This window comes from Micromys minutus (assembly GCF_963924665.1).
Source record: "Micromys minutus genome assembly, chromosome: 16".
Taxonomy (NCBI): Eukaryota; Metazoa; Chordata; class Mammalia; order Rodentia; family Muridae; genus Micromys; species Micromys minutus.
The window spans coordinates 22,126,202-22,141,380 of record NC_137985.1 but is presented as its reverse complement, the minus strand read 5'-3'; the positions used below and the strand labels follow the sequence as shown (position 1 = coordinate 22,141,380).

General features: G+C 41.2%; 1 protein-coding gene across 1 annotated transcript in view; it reads left to right on the top strand.

Annotated features, from left to right (window-relative positions):
• The window catches only part of LOC308430922 (beta-galactosidase-1-like protein 2), a gene marked incomplete at both ends in the record, with an annotated part of 30,047 nt that overhangs the window by 5,094 nt on the left and 9,774 nt on the right, over positions 1-15,179 (top strand). The window contains 11 exons of the mRNA XM_080930196.1: positions 20-88; positions 964-1,059; positions 1,883-1,991; positions 3,633-3,725; positions 6,745-6,826; positions 7,741-7,805; positions 8,437-8,521; positions 9,297-9,434; positions 10,696-10,776; positions 11,388-11,494; positions 14,987-15,133. Coding sequence (XP_080786322.1) covers positions 20-88; positions 964-1,059; positions 1,883-1,991; positions 3,633-3,725; positions 6,745-6,826; positions 7,741-7,805; positions 8,437-8,521; positions 9,297-9,434; positions 10,696-10,776; positions 11,388-11,494; positions 14,987-15,133 — 1,072 coding nt within the window. The remainder of the gene's footprint in view (positions 1-19; positions 89-963; positions 1,060-1,882; positions 1,992-3,632; positions 3,726-6,744; positions 6,827-7,740; positions 7,806-8,436; positions 8,522-9,296; positions 9,435-10,695; positions 10,777-11,387; positions 11,495-14,986; positions 15,134-15,179) is intronic.

The following is a 15,179-nucleotide window of genomic DNA, read 5'->3' as shown; positions in this document are numbered from 1 at the left end:
CTTCTTTTCCACATCACAGGCATATTCCTTGGAACCTCCACGAGCCAGCAGTGGGCCGGTTTCATTTCACTGAAAACCTGGACATCATGTAGGTGTTTAATTTCTTGATGCTGAGATTCAGATAGGGATGTGCCTGGTTGGATGGATGAAGGAATGGAGTGTATAGCTCTACTATTTGGTTATTGTTGCTGTTTTAACTTTAAAATTTTTAATCCATAGTAAAAGCTTTCCATTACATTTTTATAGTTTTTGAGTGTGCAAGCATCTGTACGTGTGCATATGTGCATATATTAAGGTTGGATTCAAGTCTTTAAGACTGACAGCGGGCATCTCAACTCACCTATCTGCTTCAGCAGACTGTAATAATACCTTTCACTCTCATCCCTGCTATAATGCCTGATCGTTTTATCATGGCTGATTTTGTCTCTATCATTTGGAGTTGCATACTAAAATGTATTGTTGGCCTGGGAGTGTCTATGTAGGTCAGGCTGGTTGCACCCTCGCTGAGATCTGCTTGCCTTTGCTTCCTGAGTGCTGGAACTAATGGTGTGCACTACTAAGCCACAGCCTCTAATTCTGCTTTAGTAAGCCCACCAGAACTTTAATAAGTTTTTACTTGGCTTGAAGCCTCCTTGAGCCATTGGTCTACAACATGTACAGCTTGCTCTTATAGTATGGTCTATAACTTGTACAGCTTGCTCTTATAGTATGGCCTAGACCTTGTTTTAGCTAGTATTCGGCAGTGTGAGTCTAGCAGAAAGTATCTGCTCTCTTGGTTATAACAGCAGATTCTGAGCTATGGTTTATAGTTTCTGTCTTAAATCTTCAATACGATCCTTTAAGTCACTGTCCTTTTATTTACTGAGCTCATAAGGGTAATAAGAACAGGACACAGAGAGTGTGAGAGCTGCCAAACAGAGTCCTGCTTTGCGAGTGACATCATTGTGACGGCTTCCATTCCAGAGCTTTTATCACCATGGCATCAGAGACAGGACTCTGGGTCATTCTGTGCCCAGGCCCCTACGTCGGCAGTGACCTAGACCTTGGAGGCTTGCCCAGGTGAGTGTGGTCTGTGGGTCCCTGGCTGGGAAGTACATTTATAGGGCTTTATTTCTGCACTCACTTAAAATTGTCTACCCTATTTTGTCCATGGATGGCAGATGATGGTTATTATGGGGATGCTTTTTGATGTTTTCTCTTAGTTACTACTTTCAAAATTTATACACATAGTATCAGGAGCATCTGCCAGTGTGGTTTTCCCTTTCCTAGCTGAGTATTTTCCAGTAGAGCAAGTCTCTTTCTCTCTCATACACATAAACAAGAGCACTTCTGAATACTCTCAACAGCATTATAACCGTCTCAGTCCAGACTAGAGCTTAATAAACCTTTTCTGTAAAAGGCCAGCTAGAAATCCCAGACGACGTAGGAGGATTGTCACAAATTTGGGGCTATCTTAGGCTACATAATGAGTACTAGATCAGTCAGTGCTACATAGCAGGATTCTGATATAATGTCAGAAAACAAATATTCTAGGCTTTCTGAGCCTCTGTAATTAGTCTGAAAACCACAGTGAAAAATATGTGAACGATCGGGTACAATTATGCCAACCAAACTATTTAGTTAAGCAGACAGTCTGACTTGGTTTTTAGGCTGTAGTTTGCTGAACTCCATCTTGGATCATAGTTACAAAGCTCTCCTACTGCCCTAGCCCCCATCTTGAGGTGCTGGGGTGTTTTTAATTGGCACAGACTGTTCCTTCTGAACCACACCCTTACATCTCACTCTTCTGTATATAAATGTGGGCTGTGTTGTAGATTTGCTTTTGGAACATTTATTATCACTGTCTCCCATCCTGAGTCTGAATCACTTTTCTAAATCATAGCTGGTTACTCAAGGATCCAAAAATGAAGCTGCGAACAACTTACAAAGGCTTTACTAAAGCAATGAATCGGTATTTCGACAGTCTGATTCCCAGGATAGCACAATTCCAGGTAAAACCCAGTCCTCATCTCCACAGGTAAGGGAATGGACTGACAGATATATTTCCTGGATAGAGCTTGTGGCTTTCTGAACTCTGAGATGCAGGAAGCATAGGTTGGCTACTGTGTATGAGCACCCAGGAATTCCAGTTTCTTATCTAAGAAAGCTGCCCATTACTTGTCGTGATGGTTAATGCTACAGAAGCGAGAGGATCCAGCCTGGGCTACATTTTGAGATCTTGGATTCAATTACTCTCCTTTTGTCTTTTACACCAACCATTCCACTCGAATCTGCCCTCCGTCTCACCATCAAGACACTTGAAAGAATGTTCTGCGAATTTCTTCTTTGATTTGCTGGTTATTAGCTTCTGCTCCAGATTACCAGAAATTAGTTACAGATCATTCTCCAAACTCTCACAGGCTGTATGCCAGTATACCACAGACAGTGCTTTAGGGGAACCCCTGTGGAGAGGGCACGGTCTCTCACTTCAGGAGCCTAAAATGGATTCCTTAGAACTATAGTGGTTCAGGTGATGGCTTTTGACCTCATACTGGTGTATGAAAGCTTATGTTTTCAGTAGAAACAGTTTGAATTTTAAAGTTACATGTATCTATCTATCTATCTATCTATCTATCTATCTATCCTGTGAGGTCATCAGGCTTTGTGGTAAATTCTTTACCCCGAAGAGCCATCTTACCAGGCCCAGTTTGATATTTTTAGTATTTATTTTTATCTTATGTCTATTTATGTTTTGCATATATATACAAACATACACACCCACACCCACCCATACACACACACACACACACACACACACACACACACACACACACACACATGCTTAGTGACCAAGGAACCAGAAAAGGGTGTTAGGTGCCCTAGACCTGGAGTTACAAAGAGTTGTGAGTTACCACAGGTTTCTAGAACTGAACCCAGATTCTCAGGAAGAGCAGCCAGTACTCTTAAACCCTGAGCCACCTCTTTATCTCCCGGAACAATATTTTCAACTTAGGTTGGCTTTAGTTGGGCTAGAACCACATGGTATGTTGGTAAACTTTTCTGTCATATAACTTAGGGATCATAAGTCATTTAAATGACAATGAGAAGGAAGGAGATGCTGAAGGTGGGGATGCCTCTTACGTGGAAAGATCTGAGCTATGGGAAGGGTGACTATAGGCGTTTGAGACCTCATGATCAACACACTAAATCATGAGGAAATGGTAGTTAATTAGGGGTGCTGTTAAAAGAACTGTTTTGGAAGCATTTGAATTCTCTCATAGAGCCACTGACACTGAGCAAGAGAAATAGCCAAGAGCACGGTTCATTCTGGGTTGAATATGCCTTTTGTTATTTGTTTGTTATGTTCTTTTAAAGGTTTATTTTTATGCACATTGGTGTTTTGCCTGCATGTCTGTGGGAGGGTGCCAGGACATTTGGAAATGGAGTTACAGAGATTTGTGAGCTGCCATGTGGGTGCTGGGAATTGAACTTGGGACCTCTGGAAGACCAGCCTGTGCTCTTAACCACTGAGCCATCTCTCCATCTCTCCATCCTGAGTGTGCTGATTTTTACATGTTTGCCCAGCATTTAGAAAAGTACAGTCTTTCCCCGCCAGCTTCTCCCTCTCATGTTCTCATCTCCTTGGCCGTCAGTATAAAAAAGGAGGCCCCATCATTGCCGTGCAAGTGGAGAATGAATATGGCTCCTACTATATGGATAAGAAATACATGGCGTATGTGAAAACGGTAAGCACTTCTTCAGTTCTCCTCTGCTTCTTGTACTTTGGTATGCTGTGGAGCAAACATGTCCTGAATACATATATGTACTTGCCTGCAACCATGAGGAGTGGAGATGAATAGGGTCCACTTTTATTACTGATTTTTGGTTATGTTCTAGACAGTGTCCTGGAAGTATCAGTGTGCTCAAATATAAGTCAGAGAGGCACCCCAAGACAGTTCTACTTTCTGTAACTATCTCCGCTTTCATTTAGTTGAAGACCTTTTACTTCTTTTACTTTTTTACATTTTCTTTACTCGAAGGACACGTGGTAACACATTTACTAAGTGTTCTTCCTTTCTTCAATGTTCAGATGCATCCATATGTATAGGATACTTACAAGTAGCATATGATGCACACAATCAGATCTGTTGTTGAAAAGTTGGCAGTAGTAAAGTTACAGGGGTCCACAGTTCAAGATCACCCTGAGCTATATAGTAAGTTTGAGGTCAGCCTGGATGACAGGAGGCCCTGTCGCAGAATACCACTCTCTTAGTTTCCTTTTCTGTGGCTGTGATAAAATGTTTCTGACAATAGCAACTTAAGGGAGAAAGGGTTGATTTTATTAGCTTGAAATTCAGGGTGCAGTCCATCATGTTGGGGAAGTCAACACAGCAGGAACTTGAAACAGTGGCTCACATCCCATCTACTCCCAGGAAGCAGCAGAAGACAAATGCTTGCATGTTAGTGCTTAGCTGGTGTTCTGTATTTTATGTAGCCCAGGATTTCTAACCCAGGTAATGGTCTTGTTCACAATTTAGATGTGAACTCTCTACTTCAGTTAATGTAGTGGAGATAACCCTCCATAGGCCTATCAGTGATTTTAAATCCTGTCAGGTTGATAGTTAACCTTCATAATTACAAACATCATTGCCAAGGACTTGTTTTTGTAAATGGGAATTGGGGTTGTTCACACTCATTGCTGTTACTCTTGAACTGGATCTATTACACTGTCGTTTTATATTTGTCCCCTTTCCTGTTACATGGTCCCTTTGCCTCCTGCTCTCAGAGTAACCTTAAAGGTTTGATCCTCCTGCCTCCTCCTCCCAAGTGATAGAATTACTGGTGAATATCACTTTATGTGTTGTTGAGACTCCAACCCAAGTCTTTGCTCATAATACACAAGCACTCAACCAACAGAGCTATTTACTCATTAAAAATAGAAATTATAAAAGGTTTTGCATTTTAAAAAATTAACCTTTATCTATATTTGTGTGTCTGTATGTCAGGGTGTGTGTTACACCATGTACATGTGGCTATCAGAGGACAACTCGGGGGAATCACTTCTCTTTTTCTACCATGTAGGTCTCAGGAATTGAATTCAAGTGACCAGGCTGGTCAGCAAGTGTTGTCACCCATCCAGCTATCTCTTGGCAACAGTATGCCATGTGCTGGATATTTTTACCATTCCATTTCCCAGAATTACCCTCTGTCTCGGTGGAAAATAGTGCTGAATGCCAGTCTCCCTTGCTTGCTTGGACTTCAGCTTGTTAAACTCGGTTTCTGTCTGGGTTTCCCCCAAATAATTCTTTAGGAAATATTTAGTCTAGCTGTGTGGTTGTGTTAGAAATGTCAGTGGGAATAAAAGCAGCCAGTTTTCTACAGAAGTAGAATCTGTTTTTGTCTGATCTTATATGGCGCCAATTCTCATTCTCAAGACTTCTGGGTTGTCTGTGTTACATGGTCACCTAATGATAAGCCACATGGCTCATTGGACTGAAAAGAGACACCTAATCCCCATCAGACCCGTGGGAACCAGAGTGACAAGGGACATTCTGGTCACAGTTACTTGAGTGACTTTTCTGCTCCCTTAGTTTTTGAAATAGTCTTATAGAAAAACCATTTTCTGATGCCAACAGAGGACTCAAGGATGAATTCTAAGAATTTGGTTTCATAAGACACACCAGGCCACACATTTGACTTGTCTTAGAACTTACAGTCACATTCTCACTATTTTGTTCCTGAATTAAACATGTCTCTTAATCCCATATCTGTCTTGATGGAGGTCATCCCTAGAGTGTTTGTAGTTAAAGTAGGGACTTTATTTTTGGTTCTTGGGGGTTTGAGACAGAGTTTCTTCATGTAGCCCTGGCTATACTCGAACTATCTCTGTAGACCAGGCTGGCCTTGAACTCACAGAGGCCCTCCTGCCTCTGCCTCCTGAATGCTAGGGTTAGAGGCATGCACTACCACAGCCAGGCTCAAGTAGGCACATTTAAGGTTCATGCAAGTGACAGTGGCACCATAGGTAGATTAATCCACAGTTTATCTACCTTTCCCCTTGACCAAAGAGACTATTGAAAAGTGTGTATCATGTGGGATTATCCAGAGACACTGTGAATGAAACACTCATTTCTGCTCTCTGGCTTGGAGACACCCCTGGAGGTGCTTTGGGGAAAGCACTGCAATGGGTGATTCAGCTGCCCCTCAGCCTCTTCCTTGAGGTTTGGAATTTGAACTGCTGTTGAGGAGTTTGACTGAGGCAGGAGTCATATTTTTGTTTTAACTTTTCAACTTAAAAGTAGTTTCATGGGGAATGTCATAGTTAGGGTTTCTTCTATTGGTGCCACATAATACCACGACTAAAAGTTTGGGGATAAAGGGTTAATCTGGCTTATACTTCCAGATCATAGTCCATTATTAGAGAAAGTCAGGACAGGAACTCAAACAGAGGCAGGACCTGATGCAGAAGCCATGGAAGGGTACTGCTTACTGGTCTGCTTACTCTGACTTGCTCAGCCTGCTTTCTTATAGAATCCAGAACTACTAACCCAGGGATGGCACCACCCACAATGGGCTGTGATGACTCTAGCTTGTGTTAAGTTGACACCCAAAACCAGCCAGTCTAGGGAATTAAGCCTTATTCTCCAACTTTTAACTTCACTGCCGTATTTCCAGTGGCATAGTTTGTTTATTATTCTACTGCCTGGATTAAGAAATCTCATGGGACTAGGGGCAATCCATTTCCCTTACTGAATTTCTCCGTAGGCCTTAGTGTCAAGAGGGATCGATGAGCTGCTAATGACTGCAGATGATGGAGTGAACCTAAGAAAGGGCCACTTGCAAAACGGTATGGTTTCAGTTGCATAATTTTTCACACTGGGCAAGTTGAAAAGGCACAGGTCATCTGATGCTTCATTTTCCCATTTCCTGAAAAACCGAGTGAGGAAGTAGGACCCAATCTTGCGGCACAGCAGCTGTTATGACCAGAGGGTTACTCCATTCTTTCAGACTTTTAGTGGCCTGGCCCTGGGTTCAACTGTGGCCGAAGTGAAAGTTGTCTCAAGCGGTGACAAGTTGACCCTGATTGAACAAAGAATGGAGGAGTTTCAGAGTAGTTTGTCATGGGCCCTGGCAATTCCCTGAACAAGTGAGTCCAGAGAATAAAAGTGGGGCTGGGACTTGGGTGCCAGAAGGCAAACTTCTCATGAGTAGAGCATTTGCTTGGCATGTGCCCATGGGTCCAACCTCAGCATAAAGAAGAAAAAATGAATGCATAGAGACCAAGAATGAGAAACATAATTTCTAAATTCTTTCCTCTAAGCATTTGGTCAGCTCCATTTCCTTCCAATGTTCTTGTCCCTGGTCTTATTGGTGGCCCTTTCTGTTGTAGTAGAAAGTTAGTGTTCTGAATTTGAAGTCAAGCATGAATGGGGTCTGAGGTTTGAGCCCCACAACCCAAAATGTCAAGTTTTGGGGTCTCAATTTCTTCATTTGTTTTTCGTGTGTTGATTTATGCCATGTGGCGTATTTTAACTTTCTAGATCATCATTATAAGTTCTCAGTGAAGGACCTTGTATGAAATTCCTTTGTATGTGCTTATGTGGCTATACGTGTAGACACATATCTTTGTTGCTAGCTCTGTCTATGGAAGTATTGAAGTGAGAATCTTAGAGGCAAAAGTCCAAGAGGTGTGCACTGGACTCCTCAGCCTGTCGCTGTGTGGACATAGCAGGTGCTCATGTATGTTCTTCCTACTCACAGTGCTGGCCACTGTCCACATGAAGAATATAAAGAGAGAAACATATGAAGAGCTCAAATCCATTCAGGTAAGGGCCTTTCAGTCATGACAGACGATGGTTCTTGCCCCACCCTTGAATTTTTGTCTTACTTATTAAGAAAAATCTTAGTACTAATTAGTTTAGTTAAAATGGGAATCTTCAGTGTCCTCTAATGTCTATTTTAGGTGGCTTCAGGTTCAAATTGTATAAATCCAGAATACTTGTTTCACAGGCCATAGCGTTGGACTGTTACAATCATAACTTTTGTCCACTCTGATTTGTAGGATTGCTCAAGGCTAGCATTTGTCATAAGCCTTCACTGATGTAGCCCCTGTATCATTGAACATTTTAAATAAAAAGATTATTTTTTCTTTTAAATTTTCAGGTTTTGCTTTTAGGATAACTCAAAAGGAAAATATTGAAATGACAGGTGTCCCCCCATCCTCCCTAAAATAGAAGCTTGAAAAAGATGACCAATAGGACTGCACAAAGAGACCACATGGCTGGGAAGATCATGTCAGAGTGGGAGCATAGGACTCAGAGCTCTGAGAAGTGGCAGGGTGCCTTCAGTTAAAGTGCCTGTGGGAGCACTGGGCTTCAGAGTTCCCTTGTAGGCAGTTCTGGACTTCAGAATTACAGAAGAGCGTCCTAAATTGACATTTGTTTTGCTTTCGTTCAGGGAAGAAGCCCTATTCTGATGATGGTATACACAGCCAACTCTTTTGACACGTGGGGAGCTCTGCGCCACATTGGAGATCCACAGAGTGAGTCCTCCTTCCTGACCTTTTCAGGGAAGAGTGAGAACAATGGCGCTGGACTGTTCTTTTCTTGTTCATTAGTGACCTCAAGGTTTAGGGACAAGACTTCCAGATGTTGTATTATATAAGGGGATAAGTAGATGCCTCCTAGACATCTGCTCAGATGAAGTAGTCATAGAGCAGGAACACCTCTGTGGGGGGCAGTGCATTAGGAACTTAAGTTTCTGTAGTTTTCATGATAAATACATCCTTGAAGGCTAGAAAAGTCACGAGAATGAATCATTCAGTGAGACAGAGTAACACAATGAAGGTGTGCTGGGTATGGAAGCAGGTGGTGATATAGCTCCAGCTCGTCTGATTTTAATTTTCTGCTCCTCCTGGGGACTGGATGATAGCTGTTTAAATGGAGTTGAAGGTAAATGTGACAGTTGGCACCGTTTCAGATAAATCACTGTGAGAGGCTGGTGAGTGCTTTAGAAATAGTGAGCTGGAAATAGGAATGCCCTTAAAAAGTCATGAGCAATGTTTAATATATAGTTTGTGTGTTAGAAAGGTTTACTAAAATATGAAACCTGGAGAAAGAAGTGATAAGTGACTTTGGATTTTGAAAACAAACATGACCAACTACTTCAGTGAGTCCTCACTCATCTAACATGTTTTTTCCAGGCACGAGCTCTAAGCATCTTGAAGATTTCAGGTCTACGTAGTTTGAAAATCTATGATCTGTGAATTCTTAAATTCCAATTCTGTCTCTGCTTTCTCCCCATCCTGCTCTCTGCAGTGCTGATGAAGGATGTCCGTGAGATGTTCAGCCTTGGGTTTTCTCTCAACTTCTACATGTTCCAAGGTGGCACCAACTTTGGCTTAATTGGTGGAGCTCAGTCTTCAGGGGGTTACACACCTGTAGTAACCAGCTATGGTGAGTATTAGTCCCCCAAAATCACCTCCAACCTAGGCTGCCCTATAGTTGAGTCTACAACACAGTAAATTAGGGACATCTCTGGAATTGTTTACCTGTCTTAACTTTAATGTGTGTTGGGAACTTAGGATTTGGTATTTGCTCATGACCCCACCAGATCATTGGGGTCTTGCTTTCTGGGACTTTGTAAGCAGACAGGTAAGTAACCTTTTTCTTGCTTTTCTGCTGCACAGAACCTTGCTTTAAACCATTCTTTTTCTTTCTTTCTTTTAACCGGATATTTTCTTTATTTACATTTCAAATGTTATCCCCTTTCCTGGTTTCCCCTCTGAAACTGTCTTAGACCATCACACCCCCTCCCTGCCTCTCAACATCTAATGAGATGATCATGTGGTTTTTTTTCTTTGAATTTGTTTATATGGTGGATTACAGTATTGGATTTTCATATATTGAGTCATCTCTGCATCTCTGGGATGAAGGCGACTTGATCATGAAGGATGGGTTTTTGATGTATTCTTGGATTTGGTTTGTGAGAATTTATTGAGTACTTTTGCATCAATGTTCATAAAGGAAATTGGTTTGAAATTATCTTTCTTTTTTGAGTCTTTGTGTGGTTTAGGTTTGAGCATAATTGTGGCTTCATAGAATAAATTGGGTAAAGTTCCTTTTGTTTCTATTTGGTAGAATAGTTTGTAGCATATTTGTATTAGGTCTTCTTTGATGTTCTGATAATATTCTGCACTAAACCCATCTGGTCCTGGCCTTTTTGGGGGGGCAGTTAGAAGATTTTAATGACTAATTCTATTTTTTTAGGGGTTATGGGACTGTTTAGATAGTTCACCTGATCCTGACTTAACTTTGATACCTGGTATCTGTCTAGAAAATTTTCCATTTCATTCAGATTTCCCAGTTTTGTTGAGTATAGACTTTGTAATAGGATCTGATCATTTTTTAAATATCAGTTTCTGTTGTTATGTCTCCCCTTTTATTACTGATTTTGTTGATTTATATACTGTCTCTGTGACCTTTTGTTAGTCTGGCTATGGGTTTATCCATCTTGTTGATTTTCTCAAAGAAGCAAGCAGCTTTTGGTTTTGTTAATTCTTTGTATAGTTCTTTTCATTTCTAATTGGTTGATTTCAGCCCCGATTTTGATTATTTCCTGCCATCTACTCCATTGGGATATATTTTTTTCTTTTTGTTACAGAGCTTTCAGATGTTCTGTCAAGTTCCTAGTGTATATATTTCTCTTTTTCTTTAGACTACACTGCACTGGTAACAGAAAGTGGAGAATACACACCCGAGTACCAGGAATTTCAATATTTTTTTCATTCTGTTACAGGTACTCAACAGCAACTTCAATCTCAAGGGTGATGTAGAACTCCAGGAGGGATCTGCTCTGGGATGGGGGAGGGGAGAGGGAGGAAGTGTAGTCATTTTACGGAGAAACCAATTTCCTTCGGTTTTAAAATGGGTATTGGAAATGCATGATTACAGGCTCTGTTCTGTGCTCAGCACAAGACCATGGTGCTTGGTCTTGGTGCTGTGCCCGTATTCTAAAACTTATAAAAGCTACAGGCTCCAGTTCCCCTTCTGCACTATTCTGTAAGCATGACTTGGCTGAGGTGGGAAGAAAGGGTAGACTGTGAAACCATGTGCATTTGAAGCTGGGCTTTGGGAGATTTTAATTAACAGCTAGGCTGAGATCTTTAGCTCTAACAGCCAAGGTCAATGTGATCCTTTTTCTAGGACAATAAAGCATCCTCAGATGTTTAAAGGTACGAGAGGACCATTACTCAATTAGTACCTGCCTTAATTCTTCTTGGAATTGAAAAGTAGGCTACATGACTGGGTTCTTCATTTGTGGAGGCTGTAGGATAGCAGGAAACATGATGTCTTCCAGTGGGGTTGTGGTAGGTCCCAGGATTGTTAACTATGTGCTTTTTATTGCAGATGTTAAGTCGTCTATTCAACCAAAAGTGACACTGATGTTTACATATCAGCCCATAAAGTTATTATATTTTATGACCCTGTGGGAAGTCCTGCCATATCTGGTCAAGGTGGGTGTTTCTTGGGCATACACACACACACACACACATACACACACACACACACACACACACACACACACACACACACACACACCCCACATATATATTGGCTTTAGGAAAAGAGGGATAGGAAATAAAGAGGTAGCTCAAAAACCAAGGAGTAGAAGATTATGTAATCAAAGTAATCTTAGAAGTCTTAGTTCTTTTCCAAGTTTTACAGTTAAGAATAGGAAACCAATTGTACAAATTCAGATTAGATTAAAATTGAAGAAGTCATTTAAACTTGTGCATCCCTGGAAACAGTCCCTTTTATGACCCAGCTGTAAAGATTTGTTCTCTCTCTCCCTCCTTCCCTCCCTCCCTCCCTCCCTCCCTCTTTTCGTTCTCCTTTCTCTTTCTCTCTCTCTCTTTTGAGTTTTAATTTTTTGTTCTTTTTAAAAAAAGATTCTTTTACTGTGTAGGTGTGCTTTGCCTGTATGTATATAAATGAACCATATGACTGTCTGTAGAGCCAGAAAAGGGTATCAGATCAACTGAAACTGATAAGAACTGAATTCGGTTATTACCCACCTCTGCTTGCAAATGTTCATTGCAATGACTCATTGGTTTGGTACAAGGTCTTTAGCTCCTGCTACTCTATCAATGCTGGAACCCCATTGGTTCCTTTCGAATATCTGATTTTTGTCCTATGTCATGGAGATCCTGTAGTTTTAGATCTGTGGGATTGGCCCCTCGTGCACTCCAGCAGTTCTTAAATTGGGCCAATTCAAAGCCCTGAATCTGGGCCTGCAAGTTATTTAGTCAGCCCACTTGTTTTCCTGTTCTCACACCAGAGCTCGCCAACAACCACCTACAACCAGAGCCAGCTGTACTTGCTGCCTAGGCGCGGTGTAGGGCCTATGCTCTTGAGGGATGCAGCAGGTGAGGGTAGGCACAGCTCTCCCTCCTGCTGTAGGTGGCAAGGAGCAAAGATAAGGAGGGCATCTCTCCCTCCCCTAAGGCAATAATTTTTAATCTTTTTTCCTCATAGAGGGATGCTTTCTTTATACTCATTAAGTTCAATATATAAAACATAAACAAGGCTAGTCAGGGTGTTAGTCCTATAGCATTGAACTGTCTTCCCTTGTCAGTCATCCCATCTCTAGAATTTTGCTACTCTTAACTTACCCCTAGGGTTCCCAGAAGCACAGATTGAAAGCTGGTCTAAGGAAACACTGCATGCTTATAGATCCACAAAATATCAGTGTTTTAGAACTGTATTATGACGGTGCTATTCTAGGCAACTTCAAGTCTAATGAGTAATAAGAATAAACGAAAAACAGATTGGAGGGCCACGGACCATACATAGGTAGAGGAACTGAGAATTTTTCATCATTGTTAGAGAGATGCCATCTATGTTCTGGACAGTCACAGTACTCCAGGAGACCTTGGTCAGGGTGGTATTAAACTGAATGGCTGAAAAGAGGCAAATGGCATGGCAGCTGAGGTGGAGAAACTGAGGCACTCCAGGTCCATTTATAAAGACAGGAAAGACTACGTGTTTGGGACTGGAGTTACGATTGCACAAAAAAGTGCTGTGTGGGATGGTGTCACAAAATAGCCAGGCAACACAGTAGAAGCTGCTTAAAGACATGCAACAGTATTTTAGGTTTATGTTGTGGTGGGAATCAGACTCAATACACTCTATCAGCTAAGCCTCACACTTTCTAGTTCTGCTATTATTTATTTATGTTTTTGAGACAAATTCTTGCTATGTTGGTCAGGCTGGCCTCAAATTCATAATGTTCCCTTGGACTCCTCAGAGCTGGGATGACATATATGCTCCACCATGCCAGTGTTTTTCTCTTGTACGTCTCTGCTTGTGAGTTTACTGTGGTGCTTTTGTGTGTCATATCCCCAGCACTGCAGAAACTGCTTCTGGTTTCCCTGCTGGTTGGTGGGTATAGGGGCTGCTAGTGTGCATGCTCATTTTCAACTTTCCCATTGGCTGCTTACCCAGGGGGTTTCAGAAGCAATTGACGTATTGCATTGAAATTAACCATGCTGGGAATATCTACAGTATGGAAATAGAAAGTCAGTTGCTAAGAATTTTCTAGAACATCTCATATTTTAGGGAACTATTATCAGCACTGTTTTTATTGTGATTATATTATTGTAGTGATAACTTCTTTTAAAGAGCACCCCCAATATTAAGATAGATGTTGAATTTCAGTTGTATTTGAGATCTGCTTTAAAATAATCATCTAGGTCAAGAGATGGCTTGGTGGTTAAGACCGATAGTTGTCCTTCCATAGGACCCACAAGACCACACCTATAGCTTCATGTCCAGAGGATCCACCACCCTCTTTTGATCTCTGTAGGGACTGTATGCTCATGGTGCACAGACACACATGCAGACTAAACACCCATACATGTAAAATAATTAAATAAAATAATTCTATAAAAAGTGGGAGGGCTGAGGTGGAAATGGAACAAGGTAAGCCATGTGTTGATGAAATCAGCCAACACATCAGGAAACAAATGCCTTGGAAATATTTTAATTCTGTTAATTCCCTCCGTATTCATTATCTTGAATTACTCTAAAGAGCTAGACTCATCATCTTTTTACCTTTAAGTACAGTTTATACAGAAAAGGAGTGAGTTCAAATATTTTCTTTAATCAGAAAAATGGGTTTATGTGTCTTCCAAAGGTGCAGCAGGGTTTTTGTTTTATTCTGCTGTCTTTGTTTGTATGGTAAACAAACATGTAAGACCTAGCTTGTTGTATGCCACCATAGTCTCTTTGGCACTACATTGATCCATTATTGTACACCAGGATCCTTTCTGTTTGATTCTTGTGTCTTCTTGACAAGGCCCACATAGCTGTCAACATTTTTGTTGTTTTGTTCCCCTCGTGAATCTAGCTGTGTGGCGCCTCAGATTTAAAATCACCTGTTCCTTCAAGGGGGTTTCAAGGGATTTTGTTGTTGTATGCCTAGTGTGTATAGGTGTGTGCTTGTGTGTTTATGGGCACATGTGTGTGGGTGCATGTGAATGTATTTGCACATATGCATGCATGTGAAACCTTGAAGTGCTATATATTTCTCTTGATCATTCTGTAGTTTTTAAACTAAAGCGAGATAGAGTTTCTTCACCAAATTTGAAAGTCATCAATTCTGGCTAATCTCTCTAGTTACATGCCAGAAATCCCATTTGTCTCCGAACTATAGGCATATACCACAATGTTTGTGTTTTTCTTGATTTCAGCTTTTAATTTAAATTTTGAGAATAACTCATGGGCTGGATATGCAGTGTAATATGAGATTGGTTGGAAAACCAAAAAGTTAGTTTAAATGTTATGGTTAAAACATGATTATCCTTGAGTAGTTCTTTTCAGTATTCCATGTTTGCATGGCTCTTGGAATCATCTCCCCGGAGAAGTAAGCCATGGGTTCTTGGTTCTGAGATTCTTTTCTCTAGCCTGACCCTTTAACATGGCTGTCACTCGTATCTCTGCCACAGACCACCAAGTCTTCCAAGCCATTAAGCATGGAGCAGCTGCCAGTGAATGAAGGAAATGGCCAGTCTTTTGGGTACATACTTTATGAGACCACCATCTTCAGTGGAGGCATCCTCACATCACGGGGTCATATTCAAGACCGGGGCCAGGTAGGGAACAATATGTAGTTCCTAGTGGAACTTGTATGTTAATATC